This window comes from Harpia harpyja, chromosome 6 (assembly GCF_026419915.1).
Source record: "Harpia harpyja isolate bHarHar1 chromosome 6, bHarHar1 primary haplotype, whole genome shotgun sequence".
Lineage (NCBI taxonomy): Eukaryota > Metazoa > Chordata > Aves > Accipitriformes > Accipitridae > Harpia > Harpia harpyja.
Window position 1 is genome coordinate 25,823,157 of NC_068945.1, and position 17,910 is coordinate 25,841,066.

Below are 17,910 nucleotides of genomic sequence, written 5' to 3' on the forward strand. Positions count from 1 at the left end.
CCCCACTGGGATTATTACAAAAAAGCCAGCTCTCAGTACTCTGTTCAGCTTCCTACCAAGAAATTGTTTATGACAAGTGACAATAACACCTAAGCACGGTTCTTTCCTCACTCTCATTCATTAGCTCCTCCACCCCTAGTTAAACCCTCACGTCCTCAGTTTTCACCACACCATTAGAACATCTCTTCTGTGAGACCCACTAAAAGCAGAGCTCTCGACCTTCACCACTTCTTTTTGTGATTCCTACTCTCACTTGCTGAAAATCTGGTTCTTCCAACAAGCAGCACCTAAAATTACCACGGATAGTCTTTCCACCAGCAGAAGCTTTCCATTTCCTGTCTTCCTCTAAGCAGAGTCTCTATTCCACCACAGCTCCTAAATCAAGTATGTTACTTTTGTGCAACCAAACTGTAATTGGTACAAAAACATCCCCTGTTCAGAAATGGCTCAGATTTTTCCATTACTTCTGTGCAGTCAAGCTATGACAAAAGCGCCAGGACTTCAGTGGAAAATTTCTAAGCAGTATCCAAAAAACAGAATATCTTCCTACTCCTTGTAATTTACTGCTGGATATGTAAGGTAAACGATCATTTAGTTATTAGAAATACAACACTGTTTAAATATGGAAATGTTTTCCCAATTTGTTACCAAGGGCAATACCTTACCCTTAAAATAAAGAAAATGACATGTTTCATCCTGCTCTGTACATCAGCTATGTTCATAGATTGCAGTCCAGTATGGTGTAAACACTTTTTCCCCCTAAAAATACCATTATGCTTTGCTTCAGGTTGACAATATTATTCTAGATCTGGCTCCCCTGAGTCAACCTGCAAAATAAATTATCATGCCAATTAAAAGAAAACCAGTACTAATTGTTGTAGGTTTGTTGGGGGAAGGAGTTCTGCCTTTTCTTTAGTGGTAGCGATTGCAGTGGGTAATAACAATTTTTTCTAAGCTAATGTCATTTTGTCTTGATTTACTGGCCTATTGTGTTTTCCATCCCGAAGGTAGAAAAGTGGCTATTGATAGCAAAAAAGTGCTTTTTAAAAGGCCATTTTAATAAAGCTCAGGAAGGTTCCGTGACTAGAAAACTTACGAGGCCTACTGCAGTTACAAGGCTCATCCCGAGTGAGCAGTGTAGATAGAGGCCTTTTTGGAAGCTAAAAACAATGCAGTTATACAAGAGCTTTCCTGACAAGAGGGAATAAATCAATCCCCCAGTACAGCAAAGTATCAGGCTGGGGAGCCCTCTTTTCTGTACAGATTTTGAAAAGTAATTACTGATTCTGGGTTAAAGTTCTCGGGTGATCAACTTGAGCTTCTTCAAATTTGAAGGGGTTTGGTTTTTAAAAAGGAGAAACACCAACCCAAAATCAGGCATCCAGAGCCAGTAAAGCAAACATGGTAGCATCCACAATTATGAACTGCTTAAAATTTTACTTAAGTGCTTTCACAGCATGTGCTGTACAAATTAATCAGCTACATCGCTGTTCAACCAACAAATCCACTATCTAATAAATGAGGTCTATCTGACGCATGCAGAAGACTAATCATTTTGCTTTTGAGCTTCCTGTGTTGCTTTCTTAGTCTGATCTGTTCTTCTCTGACTTACAAAACTGTAACGTGCCACTCCTAATGGAGAGCTTCTGCTTTTAAAACTACTTAGAAGCTGATAAAACAACCCCCCAAATAGGTGGGATATGCAAATTGCACATTCACACCTGTACAGACATTACTTCACTGTCTTCTTGTAGTTAACAGGCGACAGCAGTAGCATCATCTCAGAAAAAAATTGTGTTATGTTTAGGGCTTCTCTATAAGATCAGCTTGTGCCAGTCTAAGATGATATGCCATTTTAAACAGCTATTGCTATGTCAACTAGCATAATATCCCACATGACTACTTTTATTGGTACATATTGGCATTTTGGAAGCTGTCTTAACTGAGCTGGCAAAAGTCATTCCTACATTGCAATAATGCTATCTACAACAGTGACATTGACCAGTATAATTGTACTGATGTCCTTTATGAAGTTTTCTATGTGGGTTCTTTCTTGTCATCCCCTGATTCAGTGTGCTCCACATTCATATTGCACCACAAATCTAACCATACTTCTGAGGCACAAAGAAATAAATGCACACAAACAGGAGCTGGGGACAGGGAGGATACGACATTTCTGAAGGGAACAGGTTGAGAGATACATACCAAAACAACAATTCCCATAGTTTTCAATATCTTGATTTAACCCATCTTCTTCCTGAATACAATAAAAACCAGGAGTCCCTGAACTAGCTTTGTTCAAGGAATAATTTTCTTCTCTCCATCTCCTGACAGTGGTCTTCAATTAAAGCCTGCAATGATGAAACTCACTGAGATTGACGGAGGAAATAAAAGGAGAGAAACCACTGAAATGCATCTTCAGAAGCAGATTATTAAATGTCCCGCAGACATCGGTGCGAGTGACAGCCGCCAGAGCTTAGTGAAAAAACAGAAGCGGAAAATTAAACTTCTCATTGGGCCTGATGATGATTAATATCTCTTCTCTGACGAGCTGAAACTGCTTAATCTTTGCTATTAATATCAAACCACTGAGGTGCAAGTATGGCAGCTGAAGAGAAAGGGGGCATATGAGAATGTTTAAAATTGGGGAGAGGAAAACACGACAAAAATAACTGAGGTACATTTTGCTCTTACATCTTCTAAAGCAAGAAACTCGGAATGAAGCTGAGAGTCACCATCAGCAGCTCTGAAATCAGGTTACTACGAGGCAGCTCTTGGGCAAACAAAGTCGTACAATTTAAAGGAGATAAATAGTAGATTTCAATCCTTTGGTTAAAGACATTTGCATTCTACAGAAAGACTACTTAATTCATCACATCTCCATTCAAGTGTACGTGAACAAGCAACTAATATCTTCACCCAACTCAAATACGTTAGATAATTGTTATTTTCAGATTTACTTACCTCTGTGTATATTGGCAAAGCTTTAAAGAGAGTTAGTTGGAGTTCCTTGGAAACCAATAATTATGTGTAGCTGTGCAGACAGATTTTTATACTTGGTTCCTATAAGAATATTCTACAAAATGTAACCTCTCTGTTGAGATTTTTACCTTAAACCCTTGGGTTTGTAATGCACTGGAGGAACAGGTGAAATAGCTAAATCCATTATAGTTAATGCTCCTAGAAAACATTCTGTGTGTATTACATTTTCAGACCAAAAGAAACCTCTGTTATAGTCAGCGTAGATCACTTGAGATACGCATTATAATAGTTTGATTAGTAGAGAATAAAAAGCAGCTTTTTACAGCACTCATTCATCTGAAAACATTGTTCCTGCTGAAGTTAACAAGCAAAATCACGGAGTTAGGTTAAATTAAATCGAATGACAGGCAGGAAATTTACTGATTGTGAAATATTAAAGCTGTGGTATTAGTTCAACAAGATTCTAGAATACCAAATGCCTTAATGCTATGAAAAAAATGGATGAGAAGCCTTCCATTTCTTAATGCTGTAACAGTAACTTGTAAACACTGTACAGTGATTTTATGTTTTATTTGGAGAATCAAGATTACAAGATTGATAAAATACAAGTTTATAAGCCTTGATCTCATGAATAATTGGTTGCCAAATTAGTGCTCATACAAATCTTGTTTCTTAAATTTAATAAACATTCTTAACTTACAGCTGAAACTGTGTTTGATTTGATCCTTTCTGAAGGGTTATTTTTCACAACTGAAATGGTACAGTAACCTGGAGCCCAAAACAAAGAATCTGCTTGGGAAATTAGTTTTTCTGGCCTGGGATGGCAACTGATCATCCTAATAACTAGTTTCTATTAGCTATGGTAAGGTTAGTAATTATCCTATAAATTTATCTCTTTTTTGAAACAGCTATATGTTTGTGTAACTGTAGCACTGTAGCACGCTCATCTGTAGTTCTCAAGGTGATATTTTTTGCAGTGCACTTTATGTACTGCAGTATCTCATAGTCATGATCGCTTATTTTACAGGAAACTGAAACTGTTAAAATGATCCTTTTTTCCTTATTTTTTTCCTCATCTATTTCTCATCTTTCACTTCCTACCTTGAAGCCAGAAAAATCTGGACAAGGATTAAAGCATGTATTTTTGAACAAGGTGCAATAATTTATTCAGAGATGTGCTAGAATCCTCCACCAGCTTTAAAACTGAGTTCAGAAATCTGTGTAGAGGAAAAGCTTTGGTGTATCTAGAAGGCATGGGTCAGATGCAGAATTACCAGCCAGCATTATTCTAACAACTCTACAATATAATACAGCCTGCACTATGCAAGATATTAGAGACGTTGATTGTTAACAGTCCCTCTGATGGTAAAAATCTACAAATCTTCACAAGCCAGCAAAACATCAGTAACTGTTTTGTGTGATTTTGGGGAGAATCTACAAATTTGTCTGTCAGTTCCATTTTGAAATACAAATTAAACAAAAGACTGCTGCAACTACTCTAGGAGAGATGTACTGTAATGTAAAGAAGGAAAGAAGAATGATAAAATAGGAAAAATAGGGAAGGAAGAAAATGGTGGGGAGGAAGACAACTACTTTTGGATTATTTTTTTTTTTTTACTCTACTTAATCACATAATAAACAGATAACTCTTTCATGTTTTTTTATTCCAGCAATTCCTTCAAGCCCTTTCCAGCATATAAGAATATTTCTATCTTATTAGCTATGGCTTTATTTCAGCTCCAGAAATAATCCTCTATATATCACACGAATACTATGCAACATTCTTTGATATTAAACTACACCATGACAACCTCAGTCCTGTGTCTAGAGCGCCAAACGAAGATGCTATTGTAGCACCAACAGCCATAGATGCACTGGTTTTAATCTACTTAGGAAGAACAATAATCACTTTGAAGATGTAGGGGCCCAGGCTTCACTGCCTAGAGAACAGCGTACAAGTTGACCAGGCTTCTTCTGCTTCTCAGAGTGGTCTCTCTCTACCCCTAACAGTACCTGTGCTCGCTCAATTACAGCCAACACAAGCAGGTCTGACTGTACTACTATCACATTTTCGGTTTATTTTGTAGATACGCATTCTGGGTTTTCCAATTCCGGACCTTAATGTGTTAAATCCAATCTTGTAAGCTAGTCCAGGTGTCTGAAAGTATACGTTGGTGACGGTGATTTCACTGGCACCTACCGAAGTTCAGGAATCTGTATGCAGAGAGCAGATCATGCATCTCTTCTTTAGAGTAGGTATAGACCTGTTATTTCAACCTCAGTGGAAAAGTATCTCGTTACGAAACACTTTATTTAGACAGTAAAATCTTTTAACTAGGCCCATAAGTTATTATCTTTGATATTTTGTTTTTAAAGTAAATGTACTAAACAGAAGCACATTCTGTCATGGATTGTGAATTTAACTTAGGAAATGTGATGAATCCAACATTCTTTTGTAATTTTAACTTCACTACTTTCAGTTCTCCCCCCTAATTACTGATCTCTGCAAACGCTGACATTTAGCAATTTAAAAGCTAAACAGAATTATAAAGAAAAAAAAAAAAAGGAGGTTTAAAACCTTGATGGTTACATCCTGGACTTTGACTCATGTTTTACAGAACTACGGAGGACTGTCATGCTACAGGCTAAAAAAATGATTACAGCAGAATAGCTCAAATGGCTTGAACATTGTTAAGCTGGAAGAGAATCTCAGGCTAAAAACATATCATTCTCCAGGTCATCAATTTTCCTCCCATTATTGGTATCTACAAAGTTCAGTAAAACCAAGATGACTGCTGTCAGCCCATGTTTTTGAACTTAGCTGTGCATTTCACTCAATTCTCCAAGGATATCTAGATACATTTAAAAAAACCTCTTAGATTCAAGTCTCAAAACAAGAATTGCAGAAGGCAAAGCAACACAAGAGAGGTAAAACTTCACAAGAGGGAAATTACTCAACTGAAAATTCAATGGTTGTCATGACTGAAAAATGTTTGAAAAAGGTAAAGAGGGAATAAAAACATGTGTTGAAGATACTGGTGTTCTTAAGCTAAGCATACCTAAAACACGTCCATCCAATATCAGGATATTAACCTTCACACTCAGTTGCTTTTCCTAAACCATGCCAGAGCATTATCTGCAGAACGTAAGAATGACCATACCTGATGTGTGAAGCACTTCTTCAAATTTATTTTTAACTTGACTCATTCTCCTTCTAGTATTCTACACATTTAAATAAATACTCAAAATACAAGTTTCAAAAGTACTGGAAGACACTACAGATACAATTTGCTGTCTAACAAGAAAGATTCTGATTTCAAACTTTTTCCTGATCTGAAAAAAAACCCACAAATTTTAAACACAAAAACTCCACAAAAATCAAATATTGTAAGTTAATTGTTCTAAGTTAACTGAAACATTCACCAGAATCAAAATACTAAATTTTCATTTCAATCTTTTAAAACATTTACATTTCAGGTATTTTTTTCATCCTGTAACTATACATTTGTTGTCCTGCTTGCCTGTTTGCCCCCAAAGCTCACTGGTTAATTTCAAATTACTTTATTAGAGGGAAAGAACTCAGAGGCAATGAAGCTTCTACAATTGTCAGGAACACACAGAGAGAGATGAGGGATGCTATACGTTTTACCATTGAGAAATACACTGCAACACAAGCTCAAGATTTATTTAGATACCAAGAGACCCACATGGGAGCTAAATTTTATAAATGCCCTAATTGTACGAAAAGCAACTTCGACATCAATCAGATGCATGACATCAATCACAGCAAGTCAGGCTACATTAGTTCCACCACTCAAAGAGGGTCTGGTGTACTTATAAACTGCACATTTTGTTTCAAAAAGCCAAGCACTCCTTCTTATGGGTTTGGCTTTTTTTAAAAAACAAGACATTTAAGCTCATCTTTCTTTTCTGTCTGTTTTTCTGCAGAAAAACGTATTTTGACTATGAAGTTAGTGAGTACTTAGCTTTGAAACAGAGAAAGAGGAATAATCAGGAAACAGCAATCCTACTGCTAGTCTTCCATGCAGCCCTAACAGAATTTAGGCATCCAGAAGTCCCTTCTTCTTGAAAGGAATTTGCTCACCTTCGCGTAATGCAACTTTTATAGACTGATTTTTCCCAAAAGTTTGCTTAAAGAATGCGGAAGACAAAGATGAAACAAAAACCTTGATAAATCCTACAGATTATATTCAGAGTAAGCTGCTGTTCCAAAGAAGCTGGCAACTTATTCCTGCTCAAAGAATTTCTTTTCGTTCTGACCTTTATGTTTCTGCCAGAAATTACAAACCAAGAGCTGACTGGAAAAAGAAAGCCAAGACAAAACTGGTAGACATGTATTTAGAAACAAAAAACCATTCCATTCAATCAAGAGATGTATAGAGAGGAATGAAGGTAAACCTACAGCTTACTTTTATGAAAGAATAAGCATGTACTTAAAAAAATTAGTGTCAAAAGAGAATGTGTGTGTCCTGTACCAGAATTGAAAAGAGCAATGTGGACTTGTTTCATTTGGCACAACACACTGACAAAAGAAGTGGCTGTTGCAAGACTCATGGCATTTCCTGAGATGATAATGTATTGGTTTAAGGATGTGAACTCCTGGCAAGCTAAGGAAGAAACAGCACTGACACCAGCATTTAGGTGTTGAGCTATTCAGTGGACCTTATTAGTTAAGGATAAAATTGTATTGCAGGATCGTAGGTATTTAGTTTAATTGAAAGAGTGGTTGAGAAAAAAAAGGTCCTCACTAACTCCACAGTTTGACCTCCAAAAGCTTCTCATGACCATGTTGTATTTCGGCTCACATTCTTTGTCTAAGGCCATTTTTGTTTTGCCACAGAAACTACTTCAAATTTCCAGTCACTGCTCACAAGCAGACTCTTTCTTTACATGATGGGGAGTAAAAGTCTTGTTCATACTCAGTTGTTAATTTTATTTTCTTAGGTGATGGACAGATAAGGGTTCTCATGTCTGTAAAACAAAATCTAATTGTGGGGCTACTGAGTTGCAAGCAGAGAACCAGATTCAGCTTTCACAGCAGGGACCTTCTGGTCAACAGCATACTTCAACCAAATTTTGTCAGTACTCTGTATATCCACATCACAAGGGTTTCATAGAAAGACAAGTTTTCCAGGATAAAGCAACAAAACTTGGCATAAGACTGAGGTCTTCACTAGTGTGACTGATTTTATTCGTGTAGAATCCTCAAGTAAAAACTGCAAACATACTTAAGAAAGTATCTTGACTGCAGCTGAGATAGAGGTGCTTAAGTGACAATTCTCAGCATATCTCCTAAAAAAAAAAACCAAGAGAGGAGTAAACCACCACCATTTGCTCCAGAATGGAAACTGCTACTTTAAATGGACACTGGACCAAGTTTTCTTGTTTGATCTTGTGGAGACACACAGCAGATAAAATTCAGGCAAACTGAGCAAATCGTAATGAAAAAAGCAATTTTAGATTTTGCCCCTTCCTGATTACATTGTCTGTGAAGGGATTATTGCTGATGTTTGTTCATCACTTGCAAGTGTCTGATAGACATTTTAGCAATTAATTATTGGTTTGCCTCCTCCTACGAGCAACTTTCTGCAAGCATTAAAAATTCAGGCAGTTTTCATCACGCACATAGATCATGTGATAAACTTTTGGCACTTAACTGGATAAAGCTGAACTCCCAGAATCAGTTTTCTGATTCAAGTATTCACAAATATGATTTCAAAATCTGCTTCCCATGAATATTAAAACTGGATATTCATTGTTTCTGTAGACAGTCTTCCCAATTAACATATTCACTAGAATATTTATGGAAAGCATACACAAAAAGAGTGTGAACAGCATCAAAGTGAATCCATTTAAATACTAAGATGAATATTTGCAGCCTTCCTTCATTTCACTTTATTGTATTTTATGAGGTGTTTGCCCAACTCTGGCTTCAATCACGTCTCTACAGATTACTTGGACTAAAACGTACTGACAGAGAATGATAGTCGTCCAACGCTGGAACGAAAAGAGTCAACTCTCTGCTCTCTCACAGACTCCCTACATGATCTCACACAACTTCGCAAGTTTTCATCTTAAGGTTACGTTACTGACTCTTCCTTTCCTCTGAAGTATGTTCTACACAGGAGCCCTACACAGACACGTTAGGGCTTTCAACCTCAAGTGGATCCACCACGCAGAAACTGATAACTCAAGTGTATTTTCATCCTGTCAAAACGGAGGTGACTGTGAATCTGCTGAGGCCACATAGTCACAGTGGACATTTTTTGAGGAATCAGTAATCGAGAGAGCATGTGTCAAATTACAGTTCCAAGTCTCCATTTTCTATGACCTTCATGGTAAAGGGGATAGGAAACTGCTGCATATAGCTTGGAAAACAATGCTATTTCTGGAGCTACTGTTGGTTAGTGAAATTGCTATTTCCTTTCTAATGAAAATTCATCATATATTATTTGATTATTTCCTCTTCCCTGTTTTAAATGCACTCCACCCTTCCTGCTCTATTACCTTGCCTTTCGAATGTAATTTAAGAATGTTGGAACAATTAGCTTTTTCATTCAAAGTAACTGATAACTGAAATTATGCTGTCCTTGTGCATTATTAAAAACAACAACAGTAACCAGGTACATTCAAAGGCTATACAATATTCAAAATCCTCTTTAATATTCTAGTTCATAACCTTAATAGACATTTATACATGATTAATGAGGCTTTTAGTAGCCTTCGCTGTCACAGCTTGGGTAATGCCACCTCCAATGAATATTCCAAGGAAAGGGTCTTACTGGCAGCGTCTGAGTGACAACTGTGAAGTAGCAGGCTGCAATGTACTTTCTGACAAGAGAAACAAAGCCCCAAATGAAACAAAATTCTGTCCTAAGGAACTGCAATCTACTTAAAAAGCAGAACACGGGAATTGACTACATCAGGGCATATTTTATATTACAGATTCACTAACAAAGAGCTTATAAAGGGTTTCTAACTGTGATCCCACTGCCATGCTATGGCAAATGAATAACTTAAGTTCTTAGATATAAACACATGGATGAGTAATGTAGTTCCTCATTACATCAAGAACACGTAATTTTCAGACACAGCACTGCAGATACCAGTACCGAAGAGAGATATTTGATTCTAGAGCCCTGAAACATACAAACAACTGCAAAAGAATACAAAAAAAAAGAGCATAACATTTTTTGGTGTGACAACTCAGCTAGCTCAACCTTTTTAGCTTAGTGAAAAAAAGGCTGAGAGACGATTTGACTACTATATGTAAGTACCTTCAAATGGAAACATACCCAGGCCTGACTGGGGAATAATTAGCATGGATTCACCAAGGGTAAATCATGCTTGACCAACTTGACTGCCGCCTTTGATGAAATGACTAGATCTGTGAATAAGAGATGACCAGTAGATGCAATCTCCCTTGAATTTAGCACAGCTTTCAATATGGTCTCCCACAGCATCCTTGTATCCAAGTTGGGATTTTACAGTCTATATGGGTGGACTACTAGATGCGTGAAAAACTAGCTGGAATGTTGGGTTCGAAGGGTGATGGTTACTCGTTCATGCTCTGTCTGGAAGTCAGTTACCTGTGGAGTTCCTCAGCATCTATTCTGCGACCAGTCCTTTTCAGTAATTTTATCAATGACTTGAAAGAGAAACCAGAATTCACCCGTATCAAGATTGCAAATGACACCAAGCCTGGGGGTTGCAGTCAATAAACTCACAGGCAAGGGTGCCACCCAAGGGGACCTAGACAGGCTGGAGGAATGACCAAAGCAAAGCCCTGTACCTGGGAAGGACTAACCCTCTCATACTGGCACAGGCTGTGGACTAGTCCTGCTGGAAAGGACCTGTAGTCCTGGTGGACAGAACATTAAACAGGAGCCAGGAGCATGCGTGGACAGTGATGAAGGCCAACGGCATCCTGGGCTGTATCAACAGGAACATAGCAAACAGACTTGAGGGAAGTGACCATTCTCCTTTACTTGGTACTCATTAGACCACATCTGGAACACTGTGTCCAGTTTGGGGTCCCAAATCTAAGAACAACATCGATGAAGTACAGCATAGGGCTATCAAGCTGTACGGGGGCTGAAGTGCTTGCCCTGGGCTTGTTCAGCCTGGAGAAGAGAAGGCTCTGTAGGACTTACCAGCAACACCCCAGGACCTACAAACAAGTTGCAAGAAGACGGAGTCAGGCTCTTCACAGCGATACATGGAGAGGGGATGAGTGACATCAGACATAAATTGAAGCAAGGGAGGTTCAAACTAGGTATAAGGAGAAACTCTTCCACCTGAGGACAGTCAAGCAGTGGCACAAGTTGCCCAGGGAGGCCATGTAGTCTCTATCCTTGGAGGTTTTCAAGACATGACTGGATAAAGGCCTAAGAAATCTTGCCTGACCCCAAAGCCCACCCTGATTTGAGCAGGAGTTTAACCGCAGAACTCCTGAGGTCCCTTCCACGCTGAATAATTAAGTGAGTCTATGAAGATACCAGGTACTGGCAATTTCTTTAACTTAGTGGAGAAAAGTATAACAAGAACCGTTTACTTGAATCTAAAACCAGATGAACTGAGAAGAAAACTTCTAGCGCTGCCTGTGATTAACCAAAGAAACTAGTGCCAGAAGACAGAGAGGACTCTCCACTCCTGCTGATTTCAAACCAAAGCACAACGCTATTGTGGGACATTTTTTACTCAAGTATACACAGACAGCTTAAAACATAAGTAAATTGTGTGAACCATAGTGGAGTGCAAAACAAGAAGTCAGGTAAAATAACAAAATGGCTTTAATTCTCTGCCCACAATACCTACAAGTTAAGGAAAACGGTAGCTATTATTCAGTTAAATAAATATTTTAACGGACCTTAGTTTTTAACCAACAGATTCAATCACGACCCATCCAAACATTAAAAGAAAAAGAAAACAGAAACAGAAAAATAACAGAAGGAGTTACTAACTTTATATAATTTCCAGTCCTTTTCCAGTTCAAGGCTTCTTAATAGGTCATGGGCTTTGCTCCCTGGTTTGCATTTAAGATTAATTCACATTGAGAGCTTTAAGTCACTTCAAATACCATGTAGCAGCAAATTTCAAGATTTGTATTGAGCTCTCTGTAAAAACAAAGGATTCTACACACACGGGAATTTAAAGCAGCATGCCATTATCAATTGTGGACACAATTAAAATAGTCATTACGACGAGGCAGCATAATATTCTTCTAAAAGCAAAAAGGTGAGGCCTGCATTTGCTCAGCTTTTAAAAATCAAACAAAATCAGTAAAATTCTGCCTGCCAGATCATTAGTTTTCAAGTATGCAGCCAGCACCCCTTATATTTCCAATTTAACAGGAATCCCATAAGTGTTTCATTCTAGAATAAGCTCATAGAGTTACTATCCATTAAGGCAGAATTTTAAGTAACCAAATAAATTTGCATAAGCAAATATTTGTACCTGGCATGTAACTAATTCAGAAATGTATGCAATACACACTGAAAATCTTTACATGTTCTCTCTTGTAATTTAACTTGGAACCCAATTTTGTTTTCAAACAAAGCACAAATTTGTCAGCCAAGGTTACATGAAAGAAGCTTGACATTTTAAACAATGCCTTTTTAAAATTATCAGACTGTAAACTAGAGTTTGAACAGTTTTTAAAAGGCTGAAACGCCTTTCCTCATGCTAAGATAACTACAAAGGCTGAACAGCTTTTTTCACTCTTGCCAAAATAACACACCTATTGCCAAACATAAAATATTCCATCTCAGGGGGAAAAAAAAATTTAAAAAGAAAAAAGTAAAAAAAAGAAAGCTACAAAGTAACAAAAAAATAGGATATCCCACATCTTCTAACCTCACCTAACTGCAGTATCATGGCTGAACTCCTTTAAGGCCAGAAAAAAAGTTCATCAGATAGACAATTTAAAAGGTAAAGTAGTGGTTATTCCAAGTGTGAGTATAAAAAGTGCTAGTTGTATAGTTGCAAGTCAATGTACCTATGAACTTGAGGATCTCCACCTGAAGAAAGAAGAAGACAGAAAGATACTCTGGCTATGGCAACCCACTGCCACCCAGAGGGATATAGATTCAAACTGAATTTATATAAAGAGAGTTTTATACAGGTATTGATTGATTTTCCATGTTCAGCCTTCTAGCACAATAAGCATAGAGGCAGTGGCCAGAACTAATAATCTTCACACAAAGGCAAGAAAAGAGCATCATGTGTTTACAGGTTTTGGCCATGTAGGCATTTATATAACTAAATCAGGAGCCCATAAAACATTTCACAGAATTTGCTGCTACATTTACACCTCAGAGCAGTGTCCCACCACTGTCCAACATTCCACAAACTAGGTACCACCGTGTGTTCCCTGTTCCAGTGAACAGCAGCACACTGCACAACAGGACAAGAGAAAGCCTGCGGCTGAGTGACCGTGACCTAGCAGAGCCCACTATGCAAAGAACCACACCAGACACACGTTTCCCTGCCTTGTACCATAGGCTCTCCACGTTCTTGTAGCTAGATACACGTCCTGCTTTGTGTCCCAAAATCAGACTCAGTGGCCCATGTCATCCATACATATGAGGTCTAACACACAAGTCCATAAAAACAAGAGCTGTGTAAAGAGTGCCCAGAATACATATGGATGTCTTTTAAAACACTTTTAAATAATATTAAGAGCAGATCTGAAATGAGATGTTAATTTTAATTAAAAGTAAAATCTTACAGGGCATAGGACAGATCAACTTTTAAAAATTAGAAAACACCAAGAAGAAATTACTAAGGTGGGGGTTTTTTTTGTTGCATTTTTTAAAAGTTCAATGATGAGAGGAAAATCAAATAACCGGGGCCAGCAATTACCTCCTCCTCAGCAGTGAGAAACAGGGTAAGGAAGGCCCTTTGTTGAAATCTCCACCTTGGGAACTATTTCCTATGCAAGGCAAAGCAGATTTATTTAAATAAAATCAATGATGACTGATCTGCATTTATCTGCCCTGATACAAATCATTCAACACCCCACCCCTCACTCCCAGCCATTATTCCCCTCCTACCTTCAAAACTCCCAGCAAACAGATAAATCCATGTAATGGCTGGTACAAAAAGGACGGTCAGAGAGGCAGCCAGGAATTTCCGTCGCCCTCGGCAGATTCCCAGCATTCTCTCAGGAGTGCAGATTCCCAACCCAGTGCTGTTCCTATGTCGGAAGCAAATAGTCCACAGCCTCCCACATATTACTCCCTGAAAGGGAAAGGAAAAAATATTTTAACAGCTTATCTCTCTACAGAAAGTTAGACTATGCCAGTGTTCCTAAAGAGTTAAAGGAACAAGGCTAAAAATAGGGTTACTGCAATTGCAAAGCAGTACCCATTTCAAAATTATCCATGACTACTTAATAATAAAGCAAGTTTTAGAAGTCAGACTAAGACAGTAAGTCAATAAAACACATCGTATCACTTAAATACACACTAAGCTAATCTTACAAAGAGCCATCACCTTTATTTGGGTTTTTTGCCACCCTTTTATTCTACAGAAACGCTGGGTTCTCTGATGCCAATGTGTGCTGGTGCCCCTGGGCAGACAAGAGAAAGCCACCCACATTTCTTCACCTGCTCCCAAAGAGCAAAAGTCACACCAGTGAATCAGTGAGCTGGCTGCAGGTGGTCATGAACTCAAGAGAGTGAACTGAAAAATGAAAAGTAAAGTTTGGGGGCAGAAAGATGTTATTAAAATGACCCACTTTGCTAATCAAAAAGCAATGCTGATGAACTGCTGTATAAAAGGGGAGAAAAGAAAGAGCAAAATGGGCAAGGAAGCTTCTTTAGTCACAAAAGGGGTTATTGGGAGCTTTAGACTGTATGCTATGAGAAAAGAAGGAGATTCTGGAGAGTACCACTGTTTTTATGAGAAAAAAAAATAATTCTGGTCTTAGTTTGTTTAAAATAATTGTTCCGCATTTCAGAGTGGCCAAAATAGCAAAATAATCTGATGATTTTTACTCACAGGAGAACAAATATACCCACACCAGTGCAGGCGTGCAGGGCATAAAAATAATGTTTCACATCATTTGCTTTTTTTCTGAAAAGGGAGGAAAGGCTAGTGTTAGACTAGAGAAGTTGGAGAAGGAAAGGGAGGTATTAAATCCATGCAAATCTAGTTCAGGTTTTGTGTGAAAGGGCTTATGTTTTCAAATTTAAAAAAAAGAATTGGTCCACAAGCATGATAGGGAAAGAAACACAGGCTCTGGCAGTACAAGGTGGTTAATAACAGTGCCCTTTGGCTTATGCTTAAACTAGCACTAGAGTTGAAATAAGCAATTAAAGCATTTCTACACTGACATATTAACAATGGCTACTGTGTCTCTTGAAAATACGTCTTGAGCTCTACAAGTCCACGTATATTGCAGTGCAAGTCAATTCTGAAATCAAATTACAGCAAAAATGAGAATTATAGACAAGAGAAGTGGGTTCATACAAAGAACTCTGCTGCTGGAGATACCTGGCTGCAGTAATCAGGCAAACTTACAGCTGTTCCTCGAACATTCAATAGAGCCCACTTCACTACACTACAGTTTAAGAGTCATGATAGTACTCTGACCTTGGAACTGATAAAATGGACTATAATTTGTCCAGAGCTAGCACAAAAAGCATTCCACTGTGTCAGCTTTCCAACGCAACCAATGCCTCACCACAGAGATTTTGCACAAAATATGTGGACAGACTTAATATTAACAACTGTGGTATTAGAGTCACTGTGTTAGACAGACACACACATTTGGTAGATAAATTGTGGAGAACTCTTATCTTTATTCACTGTTATTTGGATAACGATTACATTTCATTTCTTTTCCTTACATCACATAGCTTGTACAACTACTCTGAAGAGAGTCCTTTACATGCCTACTTGAAAAACACAGATAATTTTCCTGGCTTCTGTGTTTTACACTTGCTATCTGTGTGTATATTGTAAAGTGCACAGAATCACTTCCTTTAAGTAGGATTTTTTTTTTTTTTTCCTTTAATGTCATGGCGTGCACCACTGACATCAATCTGTGCATGGAAAAATAAGTCTTTGAAAAAATAAAGTCACACGCAGGGTCATTCTCAAATAGCCACACCTTGTATTGCAACATGCACTGGATACATACTGCTCCTGTCAGTGATACCTGTAAAACCCACAGGTAGCAAAGTAAGAGTCAACACTGCATGTTTCTGAGATCATGCTGTTACAAGTACACTGATACAAGTTTTTGGGATAATGACACCCAGACTCTGAAGCTTGGGATCATAGTGCTGGTAGTGGATTAATTGATCCTGGGGCTGCATATTTAAGAAATAACTCAATTTTTCCTATATATTCTTTTAAATATCCATGCAAGTTAAGTTTCTGAACAGGTCGACATGGATAATGAAATCCAGTTTTTCTGTCCCATGAATGTAAAGTACCCTAACAAATTAAGAAAGAATAAGAAGCAACATTGAACTCCCAATTCAGCTACAAAGGAAAGCTAGGAATGTGGCAAATTCAGTTTTCTACAAATTGTCATCATTCAGACAAAACATCCAAATCATTCTGCACATTCATGCACATCTTTTATCTAACTAGGAAGACATTTGGGAAAATCCTAGACAGACAAGTCAGCTTGTGATGGATCACCCTAGGAAACGTTGAGATAATTTCTTTTAATGGTGCTTTAAAAGAGAGAAGAGCCATAAACTATTTTAAAGGAAGTTTCTACTATCTCCCCACCTCCCCAAAGTTGTGAATACCTTCCCTTGAGTCTTAAATATTTATTTTCAGTGTATAAAATCACCACACCTGCGGAGTATTTTTTTCCAAACTAGACAATGCATCATGTGCAAACCCTAGACAAGCAATTGTATAAAAGGTCCATGAACTGTAATGAAGATGCTTAGCTTAAAGGAAAAGCTTTGGACTCAATCACGTACCCGTTATTGGTTTTACTTGTAAAGAATTTTACCTAACCTGCCATCATCAAATAAACTGAAAGAAGATATTGCAGTTCCTTGACTTGGTTTTCCTTTCAATTCAACAGGTACCAGATTGATATCCATCATGAAAGGGAAGTGACTGACAACACTGGCTGGAGCGAGAGCTGAGCGTGGACCGGGGTAGCACTGCGCACATTTCTGCCACACCAGCTTGCCGTTGCCCTTCAGACTTCTCCTACAGCATCCACTGCTCCTCAAGCCATAGTCCTACTGAATCAGACCATCACCTGCCTAAAAGGTCTTAGAAAGCAGTTTCATGGTACAGCCTAAAAAGGAAGCTACTTCAGAAGTGACATTGCTAGCTATATTCCTCTTTTCAGTAATAACAAACACTATAAGATGGTTCACTTCATTTATACCAATCCATGCAGTGTTCCTCCTGGTAGCTTTCAGTCTTAACAGCTGTGCTAACTAAACACCGGTACTCAGAAATACAGAGCATGAAATATGTTGGAAGAAAAAAAAAAAAAACAAAAAAAACACCAGATGAGGAAGGAACTGGCCAATTTAAGCACAGGATCTAGCTGCAATACTCTGATCAAAAAATAGCCAGTGGTTCCTCTTTACCTGTTGCCCAATGTTAGTATTTTCAGATACGCCTAACTGCAACTTTAGCCATCTTTATTTGGTTTATCTCAAAGCAAGGGAGATCAAAATTAGCCCCAGAGTGAAAGGGAACGGTTGCAAGAGTTTCTGGTAAGAGTTTTGCAGTTTGAAACATGGCTCAGCTTCACTCCTCCAGATACAACCAGATTTTCTGCCTGTGCCACAGATACAGAGAAGATGCATGCATTTCAGGATATTCTTCTACCTTGGTCTTCAATTTTTAACGTATTGAATGTGCCCCAAGAGCATCACATAATTATATTTTAGAAATTGAATTAAATAAGTAATA

At 38.0% G+C, this 17,910-nt stretch overlaps 1 protein-coding gene across 4 annotated transcripts in view; it reads right to left on the reverse strand.

Moving 5' to 3' along the window:
* Nucleotides 1-17,910, reverse strand: part of LARGE1 (LARGE xylosyl- and glucuronyltransferase 1) — a 300,311-nt gene that overhangs the window by 202,593 nt on the left and 79,808 nt on the right. For all 4 annotated transcript variants that reach the window (XR_008235525.1, XR_008235524.1, XM_052789429.1 and 1 more), the window contains exon 2: nt 14,058-14,244. Coding sequence is in view for 2 of the 4 variants with exons in the window: in XM_052789429.1 (XP_052645389.1) it covers nt 14,058-14,163 (106 nt within the window). In the remaining 2 variants the exon portion in view is untranslated. The remainder of the gene's footprint in view (nt 1-14,057; nt 14,245-17,910) is intronic.